This window comes from Canis lupus, chromosome 8 (assembly GCF_003254725.2).
Source record: "Canis lupus dingo isolate Sandy chromosome 8, ASM325472v2, whole genome shotgun sequence".
NCBI classification, from domain to species: Eukaryota; Metazoa; Chordata; class Mammalia; order Carnivora; family Canidae; genus Canis; species Canis lupus.
Genome location: NC_064250.1, coordinates 38679613 through 38699295, shown reverse-complemented (window position 1 = coordinate 38699295; position 19683 = coordinate 38679613). Strand labels below are relative to the sequence as shown.

The 19683-nt window shown below is 38.2% G+C and overlaps 1 protein-coding gene and 1 pseudogene across 5 annotated transcripts in view; both read right to left on the bottom strand.

Annotated features, from left to right (window-relative positions):
- SYNE2 (spectrin repeat containing nuclear envelope protein 2) overlaps positions 1-19683 on the bottom strand; it is a 319917-nt gene that overhangs the window by 37611 nt on the left and 262623 nt on the right. For all 5 annotated transcript variants that reach the window (XM_025442804.3, XM_025442803.3, XM_025442805.3 and 2 more), the window contains 9 exons: positions 18346-18500; positions 18088-18232; positions 16858-16952; positions 15163-15397; positions 14117-14311; positions 10346-10471; positions 4475-4630; positions 2011-2169; positions 774-940 (listed from right to left, as the gene is read on the bottom strand). In XM_025442804.3, coding sequence (XP_025298589.1) covers positions 774-940; positions 2011-2169; positions 4475-4630; positions 10346-10471; positions 14117-14311; positions 15163-15397; positions 16858-16952; positions 18088-18232; positions 18346-18500 — 1433 coding nt within the window. The remainder of the gene's footprint in view (positions 1-773; positions 941-2010; positions 2170-4474; positions 4631-10345; positions 10472-14116; positions 14312-15162; positions 15398-16857; positions 16953-18087; positions 18233-18345; positions 18501-19683) is intronic.
- LOC112657043 (alpha-ketoglutarate dehydrogenase component 4-like) lies at positions 10484-13482 on the bottom strand (annotated as a pseudogene).

The window sequence follows — 19683 nt, the reverse complement described above, 5'->3', positions numbered from 1 at the left end:
GTCCTGGACCTGAGTGACCATTTTTTTGTAAGACAGGTTGCACGTGAAAAACACTTTGGTCAGGGTCTGTCTTTGGAGAGAGAATCTCAAGACAAAAGACACTTAAAAGTTTGGGTGGCATCATCTTCATTAATTCATAAGGGGAGATAAAATTACCTGTCTTACTTCTGATAAGGTTGCACTAGAGAATTTAGCTTTGATTTGTGGCCACAGACATGCCTCCTAAGTTCACATCTTAGGACCAGATGCCCAGTGGGGCCTGGCATGCTGAGCACACACTTGTGGAGGACCCCTGCCTTGAATGTGCCAAACCCCTGCAGTGGGGGCAGCCAGGGACCGGCAGACCAGCATCTAGAAATCAAGCCCGTGTTCCTGACCTACTTGGATTTGCCACATACAAGAAGGAACAGGCAGGCATGATTTTATCTGGGGGATATGCAAATCCTAAAGTAGAGTTAAAATTTCTAAATAATACCTCCTCGAGGATCTCTTCTCAAATTAAACGTCCAGCTCTCATTTTAAACCTAACTTTGTATGAAATTTTAAGCTAAAGAAAAAAAATACTAAAGTGGGATATACTAAAATATAATCTTCCTAAAATGTTAAAATAAGAATTTCTACTCATTTTTACCAAATTTTGCCTTTCTCTCCAAGCTAATAAAACTGCTGCACTGCCTTTGAGGAAGACTGATCTCATTGTCTAGACCTGTGAAGACCTGTCTAGACCTGATTGATTACCTGGGTAATCAGAATAACTAGTAAGCATTTCTCACCTTGATCCAATGACATCAAAAAGATGCTGCCAGCGGTCATTGACTTTGCTCAGCTTGTCCTCGATCTCAGCTGCTCTTGTTTTGTTGCTGGCCTTGATCAACTGGTCACCCATCTGTTTTAATTGTAACTTGTTTTCACTAAACAAGTTTATTTCTTCCATGCAGTCCTGGCAAAGGCACCAAAACATAAAGTCTCAGTTACTTCTGAAAATTCATTTCTTCACCAAGTCACAAGCATACAGCTGCCTCTTGAAATTAAAAAATATATATATCAAAAATTTCTTATACCTGTTAATGCAACTCCTCAGCGAGTAGCTAAAAAGTCAAACAATGCCCACTTGGCACATGTGTAATATGTAAGGCAGTAGTTACCTTTTTTTTTTTTTTTTTTTTTTTTTTTTTAAGTAAGTCCCAATCCTGAGATCAACCAAGACCTGAGCTGAAATTGAGAGTTGGATTCTGGATGCCTGGGTGGCTCTGTGGTTGAGCACCTGCCTTTGGCTCAGGTCATGATCCTGGGGTCTTGGGATTGAGTCCTGCATTGGGCTCCCTGCAGGGAGCCTGCTTCTCCCTCTGCCTATGTATCTGCCTTTCTTATGAATAAATAAATAAAATCTTAAAAAAAAAAAAAGAGTCGGATTCTTAACTGACTGAGCCACTCAGGTGCCCTTAATTCAGTAGCCCTGGTTTCTCCTCCCAGATTTGTTCTAATCTAACCTACTTGGTCAAGGAGAACAACAGAGTATAATTAAATTGGCCTAATATCACTAAGCACTTTCCCGAGGCAACTGAGTACCGTTTTGGATGACGGCACCAGGAATGAGCTTTCTGCCCTTCCCTGCCGTGCTTGGTAGACATCTCAGCACTATAAGCCTCTGTTGCTGTTGGCATCTCCCCCTTGGCGAGGAGAGCTCCAAACAACCAGTAGAAGCCAAAATTCACTGGGGTTGTGAAGTGATGCTTAAGCTGAGGAGAGTCTCTGTTCTGGCCAGACTTTCAGAGAGAAGGCACAGCAAGTGCCGTGCCCCCCTCGAATGGTCCCACACTTCGCATCACTCTGGAATCCTCACTTACCAGCTTTTCTTGGAGAAGGAATAAAGATAGTGAGAAAGTCCCTTCCTATTTCTGCAATGTTATTAGCAACACACCTATAATATTATGCCACCCTGGACCTGTGAGTGAGGGCGGAGAACTCCATGGTAGTCGTAACTGCAGCCATCAGGGTACTCCTACTTACCTTCTGCAACTTTTCGATCATTTCTTCAATACTAATATCTGCCGTCTGCAGAACTTTGTTTTCCATCTGCACCAGCCATGCGCACAACTCTTTATTTTTTTCATTGAACACAATCCATGAATTGAGTCTGTCTTCAATCTCCTGTTTGCGTATGGCCACCTGGAAATGCAAATACGTTTGGCAGCAGACTATAGGCAGGAAGGAAAGCATTTCCTTTCCCTTCCCCCCATTAAAAAGACTATGAATTTCTTTCATTTTCATCAGTAACCTTACAGACTTAAATTTACTGTTTACCTCACACCTAGAGTTCAACATCAATAGTTACACCTTTGATAGATGCCACAAAAAGCAATAAAGATTGTGTCTGAAGTGCAATTGACCAAAAGAATTCGGTTTTATATAGTGTGTATCTATTATTACCAGGTTATATTAAAAATTAGAAACAGGAAAGTTTCGATACATTCACTGAACACCATCCAAATTTCTTCTGATCCCTGTTCTTTCTACGTACATTTATTGATGGCTTGCTACATGCTCATTTACATTTTTATGACCGAAATCTTTTTACTAGTTTAAAAATGATCAAGTCCTTATTCCTATTTAAGACTAATGTCCTGGGATCCCTGGGTGGCGCAGCGGTTTAGCGCCTGCCTTTGGCCCAGGGCGCGATCCTGGAGACCCGGGATCGAGTCCCACATCAGGCTCCCGGTGCATGGAGCCTGCTTCTCCCTCTGCCTGTGTCTCTGCCTCTCTCTCTCTCTCTCTCTCTCTGTGACTATCATAAATAAAAAAAAAAAAAAAAAAAAAATAAGACTAATGTCCTGCCTATTTAACTTAAAAACTACAAAACCTAGATCACAACATAAATCTAACCTTTGTAATGCAAATAGACTGCAAAATTGAAGTTATTTCAATATTTTAGTGGTAGATTTCAAAAATAAAGCAAAAGAAAATAAAAAGCAAATGCATATCACTTATCTAACCTTCCCATTATGCACTATGGCTTTGGATGGAAACTATGGAAATGGAACCAAATACTAGTTTGTAGTTAGCAGGCTGACACTAAACACTCCTACTCCATTATGTATCAGCAAATCGACTTCTACAAAGGCTCTTCCTTTCATAAAGGGTTCAAATGTACAACTTAAACAGAAACTTTAAGAATGCAAAACAGCCTTCCTAAATTACAAAAGTATTCTCAGCTCTTAAAAATCTTTAGAATCTTAGAGTAAAAAGAGTTTTAATAAAGTTTTAACACCCTACATTACAGATGGGAAAAGTAAGATGCAAACTCCCAAGACTTTCCTCCTATGTACAACAAAATCAGTGATCTTTTCAGAGGCAAAAACACCTAACGCTTGTACATCCATTCAGCCAAATGTGTTGAGAAGGCTCAAAGAACGATCCCTAAAAAAACAAGTTTTGTGTTTCCATTTCTGAGGGCATCTATTTATCTTAGCTTTTAAAAGCCTGGCATTTTGCACAGCGTCATTCTGATTGGTTTCCTAATGGTAATGATTAGGAACATCTGGGCCCCAGTCTCTGCTTCCACCTTCCTTTTAGGATACTTTGCACATACTCTAAGTTTTTTTATGTGAAATATGAATAAAAATTCTAAGAGGGCATTTAAAATTACAGTCCGTTATGAATATTAAATACTAAAACCAAGAAGGAAAAATTATTTTACTTAATTAAAATGCACTCAAAAGTGTCTGGATTTCAACTTTTAAAAAATTTCAACTTTTAAATCCATTCTTAATTCACAAAAATGAGATTAAGGAGTTTATTTTTCTTAGAATGACACGTTCTTAAAACAAAGATCTATTTGAACCCTTTAGTTCCATCCGTCACAAACAGGTACTGCATCATTCTGTAATCAGGATCTAATTTTTAAAAAGTAGAAGTAATCCACTGAGATGCTAAGTGAAGCTGTTGATAATTTTGAGTTTTGAAAAGCAGCTACTGGAAAGACACCTTGGATGGCACGTGATCGTAGAGTTCTCAGATAAAATACCCCTGTCTGGGGCACTAAGTAAGACTCCGGCTGTTTGCTGGGGTTAGAGAGATACTGCAGAGATACTGCCCTAAGGCCGGGCGAGACCTCCATGCTGAAGTCCTCATTCTAATATCCCGATGAGTACTTGTCATCTACACAAGACAGAGCAGAGTGCTCACAGCTGTTCGGAATCGCCCCCCACCCACTGCTCCCGCCTCCCCCGATTTAAGGTAAGTTTTTAAAAAGCTTATTGAAAATGTACAAAGTACCAGCACTAAGCATGGGAGAAACAAAGGGGCCAATCTGTTAAAGCGTGTTGCTGCCTTCTAAAGGAACAGCAGCCGGCCTGGGCTCCAACTGAAAAGGGCCTCCGGTTCAATGAAATTAAGCCCCTTTCTACTTTGTCTGGCCTTAGGAGACATTTCAATAAACTCCAGAACAGCCGTGCCCTGCAGTTAACTGACTTACTCTTAAGCAGAGGTCCTCCCATTGTCTGTGCAAATGCTCTGTTTGCTCCTCCAAAACCAACACATCCTCCACAAGAATGTGCTGGGTTAAGTGGGTCTTCATAGTGTGAAGTTCTTTCAAGTTCTGAGTCCAGTTGCCCAAAGACTTCTCTAGTTCCTGCATTGAAACACAAGAAGGGAGGGGGGAAAATCATTTCCACTCTAGCTGCTGTTGTTTCCAAACCTGTAGGCTAATCCTTTGATTGGACTCTGGGGGAGGGGAGGCCAGCGAAGGGGGCGGGGCCTCCCAATGAGAAACAGCCTAAGGCAGAGGCTGCTCCTGCGGTTGGGGTTGGCCGGGTTTTCACCACCTTTTTCTCAAAAGAAAACTCTTTTCCACCTTTGTTTTTATTTCCTCAGGTAGTTCAGATTTTTCTAAAGTTAGTTCTGTTTTAAAATCATATAGGCCTTTATCTTTATGGAGAAGAAATTATTTTTGGAGTCTAGTGACAATCACACACACTTTTAACTCTGAAACTACGTTACAGAAATGTTGTCTAAAGTGTGATTTTCCATCTTAAAAAAAGAATTTAGGAAATGCATTGTTGCTACCGTGGCCATCAAAACGGCAGCTTCTGTTCAAAGGGGATTCTTTTGGTTAAGCTTCAAAAAGAATGAATTAAAAATTTAAAAGTAAATAAATTCTTCCCTAGAAACTGGCAGAACTTGGTTAGCAGGAAATCTCTGGTTGTGGAAACAATTATTTTAAAAAATGTGTCAAATTTAAACTTTTTGATTTCTAGGACTTAAGAAAACTGCTTTTACAACCGGGAAGGTAAAAGGAAACAGCCCAAACGAGTACTCAAGAGTCCTGCAGATTTTTTTTGTGCTCACAATTCTTCGTTCTTTGGCATGTTTTAAGGATCTCTGTTCGTACCTGTCTATTGCAACAGAAAGAAGAGAGACTTTCACTTACATCAGAAGTCTGAGGGGTGGCAACAATAAAAGCGTGTTACTTCTGATTGATTTTCAGAGTTCTAAAAGCTACGTTGGCATGATTACATAACTTGCTCACAAATTTACATTTAATAAAACGGCCCAGAGAATTCTTCTTTTAAGGTTACATGGAGATTCAGAAATACCTTTATCAGGATAAATATCATCACTTTAAACTCTTGTTACCTAGTTTCTACTCTCACGATTCTGGTAAAGTGGATGAGAGCGGATCCTGTGTGGAACACTTTCACTAGCTACAGAATAGAAAGGGGATGGCTCACAGGTGGAGGTGTGCCACTCACGGACTTAAAACTAGAGACCGTGGGACGCCTGGGTGGCTCAGTGGTTGAGTGTCTGCCTTTGGCTCAGGGCATGATCCTGGGGTCCTGGGATCAAGTCCTGCATCGGACTCCCCACAGGGAGCCTGCTTCCCCTTCTGCCCTCTGTGTCTCTCATGAATAAATAAATAAAATATTTTAAAACAAACAAACAAACAAACAAACAAACAAACAAACTAGAGATCCAAGGCCATTGAGCTTCATGCAGCACTCCCCAGTCTGGAGGACAGGAAGCTCAGCCTGTCCAAGGCCCTGCTCACAAGCTCAGGATCAGATGCCTGCACAGTAGGGAGGCCTGTTTTTGTTTTCCACAACCAGGTTTAAATTGATTTGGTTTGGATACTTGGTTTCCTCCTACAACTGAAAAGATAATTAACAGGTGGAGAACTTTTGAATATGGACATTTTTATATTTTTTTTAAAAAAAGATTTTAATTATTTATTTGACAGAAAGAGAGAGAGAGTACAAGCAGGGGGAGTGGCAGGCAGAGGCAGAGGGAAAGGGTTCTTGCTGAGCAAAGAACCCAATGCGGGGCTGGATCCCACAGTCCTGGTCCTGAGATTGTGACCTGAGCTAAAGGCAGATGCTTAACCGACTGAGCCACCCAGGCGCCCCTGGACATTTTTATGATTCTTAATAAATATCGCCAAATTGCATTCTAAGAGGAATAACTATCTTTCACCATAATCTTTTTGGTGTCAAGTTATATATATTTTTTCAGACAATTTTAATATATATATATAATGCTTAGTTATTATTTAAATCTGTATTTCTTTAATTATTTAGTTGAAAAGCTACCCACTCCTCCATCAAATGCTTCCACAAATGTATTTCATTAATTCATACTTACATGTTGAGATCTCAGACACAAAGATAATTCCTTCTCAGAGTTATCAGACAAGTTGGGACCCTTGTTTCATGCTCTCACAGCCCTCTGTCCATTTCCCATCTAACACTCATCATGCTTACAATTATTCACACACACACACATATGCAAAAGTGAGACTCTTTGGTTAATACATGTCTCTCCAGTAGTCTACACTGTTAGCTCCATTACTGGCCAGAGCCACTATAACATTGCTCACCAATGCATTGCTCAGCAGCTGCCATGATGCCTGGTGTACTTAAGTCCTCAGATACAGAAATGTAGGATTGAAAGGAAAGCCAGGTCTGGACATGTCTCAAGAGCTTTAAAATGTTCATAAAGTGAAAAAAGCAAGCAATCAAAGAATATACAGAGCAAGGTCTACTGTGGAAGTATATGAATGCTGATAACTATTTGTATAAACATTTAAAAAATCATGCTTTTGTCTTTAAATTAAAATATTCCAGATTTGCTACCAAATCATAATTACAAAAGAACATGCCAGTCAGATAAGTTACCTCTTCTTAATTTAACCAGATAAACTGTCAATATTGCCTATAAGATTCTCATTGTTCATATAACCCAGGATATAAAACTTAGTTGTTTTGACGACATGAAGTGAAGGTGCAGTCTTTGGACTTGGACACAGCATGGCAGCATTAAAGACTTTGCCTGTGGATTCAACTACCAGGGGGGTTGTCAAGTCCCATTTTTCTACCTTACAATTTGGGTGAAAACAGGGCCAAAAAATGACTGTGTGTGTGTATAAATATATTAAAATATTGGCCTGTATATGCATAGAATATCTTTGGAAGAATACACAATAAATTGGTAACATTGATTGCTTCTGTGGAGAGGAACCAATGGGAGGAAGGATTTGCATGCCTTTTGCACTTTCTGAATTTTGAACCCTGTGACAGTATTACTTACCAAAAATTATTTTAAAGATAAAACTGTCCCCCAACTCAATCATTTGACAAGTCTTATAAACACAGATGCCCCCTATATCAGTTTTCATAATAGTTAAAAGCTAGTATGTAATGAAGTGCTATTCAATATGTCAACTTAGATGTAATGAGAATGTAATCTTCTGAGGAGGAAAGTAAAACTCGGACTGGTCAAGTATTTGGTGTGTCTCTCCCAAGTGATCTGGGCATGATCAACACTCTCCTAAGACAGGCTTTAGGTTACTTGAGTTCTTTGTGGAATATGGTCATGGGATCAATGAACTCAATGCTCTTGGTCTCTCTTCATGATTTTTCCACTGAGAGAAGGCCAAGGCTATCGAGGTTGAAAGGATCCTAGTGGAAACTGAAGAGTGTGATACTTGGGAAATATTATGCCTTTGTAGGAGTTTACAGTTCACATTCTACATTTGTTTCTAGACTCTTTGGGAGGAAACTCTATGTATCAACTGAGAATATGACTCCAAATTCTCTCATCTGTCCCTGAAATCTCGATCTACACCTAAAGCAATAGAGATCATTAATGTTGAAAATTAGGGATTAGTAGGAATTTTCTTAACCTCATAATTTCATCACAGCAAATACCATAATTAATGGTGAAATGTCAGAATTATTCTCTTTCAAATCAGGAATGACATGAAGGAGACAGCCATTAATTCTACTCGGGTACCTTGGTGGCTCAGTGGTTGAATGTTTGCCTTTGGCTTAGGTTGTGATCCCAGGGTCCTGGGATTGAGACCCGCATCAGGCTCCCCACATGGAGCCTGCTTCTTCCTTTGCCTATGTCTCTGCCTCTCTCTGTGTCTCTCATGAATAAATACATAAATCTTAAAAAAAATTTTTTCTACTCAAAAATGTTCTGGCAGTACTAACTAGTATAGAAAGAACAGAAAAAAAAAGTATAGAATAAAAAAGGAAGGGGATCCCTGGGTGGCGCAGCAGTTTGGCGCCTGCCTTTGGCCCAGGGCGCAATCCTGGAGACCCGGGATCGAATCCCACGTCGGGCTCCCGGCATGGAGCCTGCTTCTCCCTCTGCCTATGTCTCTCTGCCTCTCTCTGCCTCTCTCTCTCTCTCTCTCTGTGACTATCATAAATAAATTAAAATTTAAAAAAAAATAAAATAAAATAAAAAAGGAAGAAAACAAAGAGTAATTTTTCACAGATGGTGACTTTCTACATAGACACCTAAAAGATTGTATAGAACAAAGTATTGGAATTAACAAGAGAGTTTAGCAAGATTATTGAATTTGAATATATCTACTGAAAATTATCATTTCTAGGCACCAATGATAAATAGAAAATATAATCAGAAAAAGTATTTTCAGTAGTGTCAAAAAGACATCCATACTAATGTGAGAGAACAAGTATGAGTACACATCACACCTGAAATGAAGATTTGTTATAAAAAAGCACAGTCATCAAGATAATTTGATATACAGGTTGAGATAAGCAAACCAACAAAATAAAGCTCCAAGACAAAAATCACATATATATGGAAACCTGATATTTGACACTGGACTATGAGCACTAGGACAATGATCATCCATATGATTAGCCATTATGAGTAAATTACAAATTGGATCTTTACCTTAAAACATATGAAAAATCAATTCTTAAATGAATAAAGATGTAAATGTACAAGGCAAAACTTGAAAACTACAAGAAGAAGAAAATGTAGGAATGTAAGTATGATTTTAGTATGTAATAATGGCACTGCTTATATGAAGTTGAAAAATAAAAGTAATATTGAGAGCTATAGACACACATAGGGCAGCTATAAAGAAATGCACGAGAATGATTAAACACCTTATTCAGGGTTGTGGGTACCTCTGAGGAAGGAAATTACATTGGAGACTATGCAGGGCACCTGAGCTGTATTTGCCATGTTTTATCTTAGCAGCTGGGTGATGGTTTCATGTCAATTTGTCATATTATTTGTTATGTTGGAAGTGTTTTTGCATGTCAGAATATTTTTACAATGAAGAAAAAAGATGCAGGCTGAAGGACACTAATTTCTAGCACAGCTTGAAGTATGAGAATACTCATTTCTCCCTAATTGTTTCGATTTGGTTCCTGAAATCATTGGAAGAAAAGAGTAAAGATCATTCCATTAGGTTCTGGATGTTTTTTAAACATCAGACCTGTGGATAGGGAAGAGAGGTTGTTCCTGACCTGAGAATTCTACTGGTCCAAATTCCTACCCAATCTTCTGCAAAAATCTTCTGCAAAGTCCTAAATACCCAGGAAAACTTATTACTGTTGTATCAACAAGGCAGAATGTAGTTTGGGAGTTTTCATAAAAATGTTATATTTGAGCAAAAACTCTAACCTACTGGCTTCTAAAAAACGAATTCTATAGTAATACTTGGCTCTCATTTCAAACACAAGATCATTTGTTAAGGGAACAGATTTCAGTGAGATTACTCAAAGGGCACATCTTCTATCACAGAGGAGAGAACTAGAAAGAGGACCTGGAGGAGAACCCCCCCTCCCACTTTCTAAGAAGAATTTCTACAAGTCTTTCTCATATTCACACATGGATCTCAAAGAGCAACAATTCCATTGGCTTTGGGGACCGGCATGTTATTTCAGATAGAAGATAGGCAAAATGTTTTCTGACTGACCATGGCAACAGTTTCAACACAGAACAGAAAGGCAAACAAAACACTTCCATGTCCCTCCATAGCTGTAAGTGATTATCTTGAACACTGCTTCACAGCTTACAATACCTTAATCAGCTCTTTTTCTCTATGGAGGTCCTCATGAAGTTCTGGAAGAGGATCTCTACTTTGTGCCTTTATAACTTGCAGCCTGCTTTTCAACTCCTTGATTTTCTTTTCACACTGGCCCCAAGTCTATTTGAAAACAGTATTAAAATTGGTAAGTACTTTGCTTTTTAAGAATGAATTGTAGAAACAGAATAACTCATTTAATCCACTCCAATAAATGTGTTTTTTGTAGATCTCACTGAAACCCAGTTTCTTTTCCTGAGAGGACTTGTCTAAAACCAGAGTATCTCTGGTATGGCTTCATGTGTGGCTCATTTCAAATTTTTTTTTTAAGCAAAAAAAGTAAAGTTTAATCCATAGGCAACTGAGCAATACTCAACAACAGTTCGACTCTAATGCCCACGAGCTACCCTTACTATTTTAGGGATGACTTTTTTAAAGCATATTCTAGATTTCATTAAAGGTATGGAAGAAAATGTATTTAACTTTGGGAGGCTTTACTTTCACAATAATGCATACCCTTGGCACTGTAAGACCCTAAAGTTCCATAAATAGCCTTAATAAGGTAAATATTCAGGTTGATTTTATAAGGCTTTCAGACATTAAGTTTGAGAAAGTTAGTGGTTTTCAGAATTTGCATACATGATGACAATGAAAACAGTAAAATAAATCAAATAGTAAGACTTTCTTAACACCTTTAACAATATAGTAAGCTGCAATTTCTAATCAAACATCTATTCCTAGGTTATATTCATTTTGATCTCTTATTTTCCATTTTAATGGAATATAAATGGTATTTTCTTCCGAATATAGGTTACAAATAATCTTTTGTATTAACTCCCAGTTTTAATGCCACAAAGTTACCTGTTTTACCTTGACTGTACTTTTATCATTTAGTGTAGGATACGCTTTTTAAATTAGTTATACTCCAATAACTTTGTGAATGAAAAAATGTTAAGAAAATAAAGAAAAAATAATGGAGTCATTCTTTCACTAATCCTCATCCAATTTCAGGAAAAATCACTTCCCCAAAGCAGCAATTCTGTCTGTAGATCTTTCCATGTCCAAAAAAGAAACTGAAACAAAAGTGAAATTATGGGACACATGATAGTTTACTAGATATTGTATGTTTTTATCTTTTTTATTTTTTTATTTTTTATATTGTATGTTTTTAATAGCTCAACACTGGTAATACTTGCTAATTGAGAGTAAATTAATAGGCTAACATTAAAAATGTATACTTTAATAGGGATCCCTGGGTGGCGCAGCGGTTTAGCGCCTGCCTTTGGCCCAGGGCGTGATCCTGGAGACCCGGGATCGAATCCCACGTCGGGCTCCCGGTGCATGGAGCCTGCTTCTCCCTCTGCCTGTGTCTCTGCCTCTCTCTCTCTCTCTGTGTGTGTGACTATCATAAATAAAATTAAAAAAAAAAAGATATAAAAAAATGTATACTTTAATAAATATATAAACAATTAGGTAAGCTTGTGAAGAAGCTGACAAAGATACATATATTAGGAGATACAAGTGTCCATCCATCTAAATTTTCTATATTTCTTTTTCTTTTCCTTTTTTTTTTTTTTAATTCAAACTGTTTACTGTATAATTTCTCATGTGCCATTTTGGAAGTCCTTAATTGTAAAGACTATTCTTTTGTCTGATGACAAACAGCAGCCATACTGTCAGTGATTATTCTGGACCTCTAAGTTGAATAAGTTCAATTTCTTCTTGAGACACAAGTTTCCTTCTATATTTCTGAGGTAATGTTTTTATTATTTCTGCAGTGTCTGGTAGACCCTGATGCATTAGCAAATCTGGTAATTTACTTTTCTCAGAATGCTGTGAAATTGAAGAAGAGTGAGATGGTAGTCTTTTGATCTCAAAACTTCTGATATGTTAGGTTTAGGATTGTCTCTTCTGTCAGGGAACCCTATAAATAGAGTATGTGGCCTGACTACCTGAACTACCCTGCTGGCGGACGCCATCTTGCTGCCCATCTGCTCATTTCAACTATTGAGTTGACTGGCTTTTGCTTCAAAATATTTCTTCTTCCCTCCCTATATCCTCAATCTATCTAATCTTACTTGTGTATCAGTTTTGGGAAAGTTCATATTTTTTGGGGAGGAGTTCACATTTAAAAGGTTCTTGTGAAGGATTAATTTTTAACATTTACAGTTGTGGGCACACACTATAATAGCATCACAAAGCAAAAGCACTCAAGCCTTTCGCTTGTCTTCTTTTATAATGTCATCCCTCTCTTCTTTCTTCCGAGACATAGCTTGGCCTTAGTGACCCCTTTCACTGTGAAACTTCACTCGACATTTCTCACCACTGCTCTGATTGCTACCTTCTGCTTAAAAGCCCTTTATAGTTAACAAAGCATTCTCAATTTTATTATCTCATTGTAATTATAATAATCTTAGGAGACACACAGGGTTTCACACTTTAAAATGTGAAAATTGGGGCCCAGAGAAAACTGACTGGCCAAGAACATGTGGTTGGAAGTGCATCAGTCAAGGTTGACCTAAAGGTGCAGTTCAGGCCCCGCTCCCCACCTCTGCAATACCATTCTTTCACACCATCTATCTTCCTTTAACCTTATATTACTGATAAAACAACTGCCTGCATTTTCAAGTTCAGAATGTTTATAATGGGTTCATCAGGATAAGTTTCTACTCCTGAGGTTACTTTTAGTAACCTCAACCTGAGTACAACTGATACCTAAACACACCTAGGGTGGCCCTATTCTACGGTAACACAGAATTCACATAAGGGGAGGTCACTTGTCTAGCAACATCAACTCTCTGGAGCACAAGAAGAAAGTGGAGAGAGAAACAAAATAGTCCTTGTTTCTCCTTCCAAACCATTAACTACATTTACCACATTTTACAAACAGGGCAAAGTGCTCAACCAGTATTTTCCTAGTTAATGAACTTCACAGAGCCCATATACCAAACAAAATTCAGATGCTTCATTCATAGGAGAAATGTTCAGGCCCTAACTCAGCACATATTTATTATGTACTCAAAAAATTTTTCTGTGATAAGCTCAGTTATCTGGTTTTGGTCCACGTACAACAAATTTTAGGAGGGAGAGTGGGCTATAGGAGTAGGTATGCTCAGAGAAACAAAAAATTAAACATAAAGCACTTTAAATAACATTTAAAGAAAATAAAAGAAAAACTGCAAAATTACTCTGAGAGCATAGTTGTGTAGGGCCTTTGGTTGAAAGCAGCTCAAAGTCACGAAGAAAGCATTGGTACATTTTCATATTAACTAAATGATAATTTTTCCCAATAATGACTCAAAATAAAGCATTTGGGTTCTTAAAAATATAATCATAAATTATCTGGGAAATTCCTACACGTGCTTACATGGAAAAGCACATTCTCTGATGACAGAAAAAAAAGGAAGTATGGCTGTGTTTATTTTCATACACTACAGCCATGGGCAGACCACATGTGGAACATTAGCTTTGTAAACAGAACACCATGAGGCTTCCTATGTCGTAAAAGTGAATATAAAAAAAAAAAAAGAAAAAAAAAAAGTGAATATAAAATAGAACCAAGTATTTCTAGGCTTAACATTGAGCTTTTTCAATGCCCTATTATTCTTTTATATTAAGTAACTAGTGTGATTCATGGATTGGTAGGACTCAAGGTCCCTTGGTAAACTTACAAGACTGTGCTTTCCTAAAATCACTCCCATTTTTGCACTGCAAACTAAAATTCTATGTCCTGTATTTGAAGTCCTGAAGAGTACATAGTGAGTTTACCTCTACATTGCTCTGCAACTGTTGAATCATCTCGCCTACTTGGAGCTTTGTGTTCTCCCAGTCGTCCCGAATTTGACTTATTTTCTTTTCGATCAAGTTTTGAGTTTCCAGGTTAGCTGTGTTCAGTAACTTCTCCCCAGCTTCTAAAGTTAGTTCAAAGGTAGTCTGCTGTCTCTGGAAATGAATTTCTTTGCTCTAAAAAGAAAAAAAGTAAGTTCCTTAAGCCTCTGATATGATCAAAATTTGATTGTGTACATTTGTGAATATTTCCTTCAGAGCCCTTTCTACTAATAAATGTTAAATTAGATATACATTAGGCAAATCTGATTAGAATGTGTGCAACATCCACACGTACATTCACATCTAAGGCTAATGTTTTATACTACTATATGCTATACTAAATAATGTGTTCTTAAATAATTTCCAATGGTTGTTAAGGGATAACATTCTTAGTGTAATGATCAGAAGCATAGAGAAATAAAGAATATACTTCAAAGAATAAGAGCCTATAAGATTAATAGATCCAAGAGCATTAAGAAAATAATTAGAGTATTAGACCTGAAATTAAGAGCAGATACCCATTACTATGGTGTAAGAGTCAGCTTACTCCTAACCCACAAGAGTAGAATATGCACACTATGCTAAACAAATATAAAAGGAGAGAACAAATAAAAAAGGTAAAATACAAAAAATATACACTTAAACTTATTATGGGCCCTTAAACATATGCACCAATATTTGCATTAAAGGGACAGCTTTAAAATAGTCCATTTGACATCATGCAGGCTCTTCTTTAAAGGGACTGAAACTACCTATTTACACTACTTACCATAAGCCTCACTATTTCTGGATAAATAGATGTAAGATCGGGTTTCTGGCACCATGGGGCTGGGGACAAGGCTGGATACGGTCATGGTAACCCTGCCTAGCTGCTCTTCCCCTGCAGAGAGTACACCTGAACCACACCTTAAAACTTGAGGTGAATGAACGTCTTTCAAAGAGTGACCACCCTGCAAGTCCACGCACTACCATTGCGCATGCGCTACCTTCAGCTCCCGGATCAGCCTCCTAGTTTGGTGGAGGCCATAGCAGTCCTGGCTCTTCACGGCAGACAGCAGGTGGCAGGTGTTGGTGAGGAAGCGGAGCAGGTTGTCCACAGAGGTGGTGAAGTACTGCCACTGCCCCACCAGCCCATCGATGTCACTCTTCCTCTGCTGGATGCCCTGGGCAGCACTCTGCCACTGGTCCTTCAGCTTCGTGAACTTTGAAATAAATTCCGGTCTTGGGAAAAACAAATAGTTAGAGAATCCTAATATCTACATGTAGGAAAAAAGAAAAACTACCAACGCATAATAGAAACTCACATTTGCTGTTTATCTGCACAGTTTATGTGGGGAAAAAACCTTCTTAAAATCTGAGTACATTCGATTTAAATATGTCGGGAAATATGTCAGGGCCGGAGCAGCATGTGGGTGGCAAAGGTGTTTAGCAGGAGATATTTGCACAAGACCTGGTATATTGTGTCAGCATGCACTATTGCATTCCTCAAACAAATTTAAGCTGTTTTAACTTACATTATGCCAAATGCTGTGTGGAAAACAGAATATTGGACCAATGGGAAGTGATGAGCCGATGCTGTATAACATTATCTATTACCTGAAGGTTGTACTTGACAACATTTCAGCAATAAAGAACATGCTTTCCACAACTACTCAACTAGTCTTTTCCAGATAAATAACCCACCACATGATAAATAATGCCTTTTATTTATTATAGGAAAAGTCATGCTTTGCTGCACTGATCAAATCAAAACTAGTTTTTGTCCTAGAACAAGGATCTGGCTTGAATTTGTAACTTCAAAGCTACTAAGAAATGCACTTCATATTTCTTAGTTATGTTCAAAGAAAATTCAGAGGTATGGTGTATTATTGATGGGGAAGAAAAGCAATAGCTATCAGGACACTAAGAGAAGCACTGAAGAGATCAGGCTGCCTGAGGGCTCTGTCTACCATGTGTACCAGCTGTGCAAGCAGGTTCAGTTGTTGTCACCACGCTGGTGTAAGGGACTCTGGTTAGCCTCACTGGCATTGCCAGTGATGCCAACACTATCTATGTTGCACAGAGAGAGAGAAATCCTTTCTTTGACAAATACGTGACATAGCTATCTGCTAGGAAGAGTAGCACCTTAAGAATTATTTTTTATTTTTTATTTTTTTATTTAAAAAAAATTTTTTTTAAAAATTTATTTATGAGAGTCACAGAGAGAGAGAGAGAAAGAGAGAGAGAGGCAGAGACATACGCAGAGGGAGAAGCAGGCTCCATGCACCGGGAGCCCGATGTGGGATTCGATCTTGGGTCTCCAGGATCGCGCCCTGGGCCAAAGACAGGTGCCAAACCGCTGCGCCACCCAGGGATCCCAAGAATTATTTTTTAAATAGCAAAATGTCATGAGGCTGAAGATAGAGAGGAAAAGACTACAGAGGAATCCTTTGGGGTAAAAACTTTCATTAACTATACTTGGTGAGTGGGTATTTGCAAAGCACTCATCTACTGTCCCCTAAGGCCACCCCTCTTACCAGCAAGTCCCCAATCCTAATAGTCAGGAGACTGGCCCCATGATGGTCTATCAACCAACATGGCTGCAAGTCACTGAAGTGGTCAAGATCCATGTGGTGGGAGGTCAGCTCTGGCTGTGTTGTCCTCCACACACATGCAACCATCATAAGCCCCAGACAGCTTACCTCTTCTCTATCTCTGTTGTGTCCAAGAGTTGTAAGCACTGGGTCACATAAGAATCAGCAATTGTCTGGTTTATAGAAACTTCAGCTTCTAACATCTGTATATGGGTAAAAAGAGAAAATAATCAGGTGGAAGATATCTTTTTACCAACCTGAAACTTGTATTTCCTATTAATATCTAAGCTCATAGAGGACAATGAGGGGATTAATTTTCAAATTATTGGGGCCTAATTGCAAAAGATGCTCAATCATTACATCAATATCACCTGTGAATATAATCTCAGAAGCAAAAAGGCCTAATAATAACTACATCTAATGCCCATTGATAGGGCATTTACCACTTGTTAGGCACTGTGTAAAACATGCATATCTCACTTATTCCTCAGCCTGCAGAACTACTATTATCATACCCATTTAAAGATGAGGAAACTAAGCTGTAAAGAGGTTTGGTAATTAAATTCAGGGTGTTTTGGTTCAGTGAACTTCATTTTCATTGGAGGGCATTAATGTAACAATGTAGGCTTAAATCAGTTACATTAAAAATCATAGTGACCTAATCATGCATACTTTCAAACTGCAGTATCTGCTTATAACCACCAAGAGTATTTCCAAATGTCCATCAGCACAAGCATGGGGAAATTCCTCTGTCCAGTCATTAATGCTGCAATGATAACTATATCAGGTACTTCAATATTATAGAGAATTATTCAGTAAAAGTGCAAAGATGAAGTATTTCAGTCTGCTCTTGGTATGTTTGCATTCTATGGAAGCAAAGTTGTGTGAGAAGTTTCCGCCTACTACAGAAAATCTTAGAGTTCTCTCATAAATAAAATAGAGCATTAAAACAAAATGTTGACATTTATGAAATGTGTGAGAATGTTACAAATAATCAATTGACAAATGAATCTGCCTAAAGACATATAATCAGTATTTAGGGATTGATAGATTTTTTGTTTCTTTTTTAACGATTTTATTTTTTTGAGAGAGAGCAAGAGAGTACAGGGAGGGAAAGTGGCAGAGGGAGGAGAAGCAGGCTCCCCACTGAGCAGGGAGCCTGACATGGGGTTAGATCCCAGGATTCTGAGATCACGACCTGAGCTGAAAGCAGATGCTTAACCAACTGATCCACCCAGGCACACCAGAATTGATTTAAATAAAATACAATGAGTATCTATCTTTCCCGGACTCCCACCCCAGGATGAGGGTACAAACTAGTAGAGAGCAAAGATTTACCCCATATGTTTTCTGCTGTTCCAGGAGAGCTGGGAGGCTGTTGCCAATATTCACCTTGAGGGTCTCTTCTATCTTCTCCAAAAGCTGGACCCATTTTTCACAGCAATAAAGAAACTTTTCATTCAGTCCAATTCCCTGAAGCTCACTACAAAGGTTTATAAACAAACAAGACACAGCCATAAAACAGTGATGTTACTGAGCTCAAGCTGATGATTTTAGCCTCACTGAAACAGAATGGTAGAGATGGGATGCTCTGACCTGCAGCGTTCCAGTGCTGTTGCTGTGGCCCGAATCCATTGTCGGTTCATATTTTGTAACGTCTTTACAGCTATGTCACTAAGTGGGAGCTTGAGGCTTACTGCATTCAAATGTTCAACATCAGGTGATTGGGCCGTCAGTGCCAGCACATGTTTCTATTAAAAAAATTACATTTCAGGTTTCTGGAGGTAAGATATCTAGAGGATGAAAAGGCCTCAGTGATGCTGCAGACCATTCTTATCCCAAAAATGAGGGAAAATTGGGGCCTAGGTAGGTATATGATTTGCCCACAGTCAAATAGCCAGTTAGTATGAGAGCCGGATCTGAACTCTGATCTCCCAGTCCTGTGGCTTGTCTAGGACAAGTGCACATGTGGGCAGCACCTGAATGGCCCAGGAAATAGAAAATGAAGTCAGATTTTGTCTTTAAGGCAGATAGAAATGAGTTGTTGTTATTGTTTTTTTTTTAAGGACTCATTTAGAACCTTAAGAGTCCCATGCAGTCTGCCAATAACTTGACCTTCAATATATCGTGCAGTTTACCTACAGATCCAATGAAAATTTAATCCTTAATTAAAATAACCCCAGTAAAGCATGGTACTTAAAACATTCATATTTTGATAGAACATGAAATCATGAGAAAGCAAACTCAGCAAAATGTTATTTTTAAAATACTCCAGGGACAGCATCTAGGTCAATGATACGCTAAGCAAATGTCCTTCACAATATCCACATTATCACTACAGAACTTTGCCATAGTAATCTAGGTGAGGGTCAGCAAGTTTTTTCTATAAAGGGCTAGATCATAAATATTTTAGCTTTTATGGGCCATATGATCTTTGTTATAACTACTCAGCTTTGCCCCTGCAACATGAAAACTCCCATAGACAGTTAATAAATGGAAGGGCATGACTGTGTGCCAATAACATTTTATACAAACACGTGGAAGACAGGATTTGGACAGTGTGTCATAGTTAGTTGACTCTTGATCTAGGTTATGAATATTGGTCCTTCGGAGTTTGCAGAATCCAAATTTTGTTGTTACTTATACTAAACTTACTAACTTAATAAAGAAAGAAAAAGAAAAAGAATAGAATTAATTTAATAGGATTTTTACTTTTGATCTTCAGCCAACCAGAAAAATTCAATTAATCACAACAGCCAATTCTTAGATTATTCCAGTTCACTGAAGCTAATTAGTAAAGATGTCAAACATATATTTATTTATTTATTGATGTCAAACATTTTTAAATCTACTAAATTTACTGTGGCATATTACTAAAATAGATCTCTCTGTTGTCATACTTTTCTAGGCCTTAGGGCAAATAAGGTCAAGAAT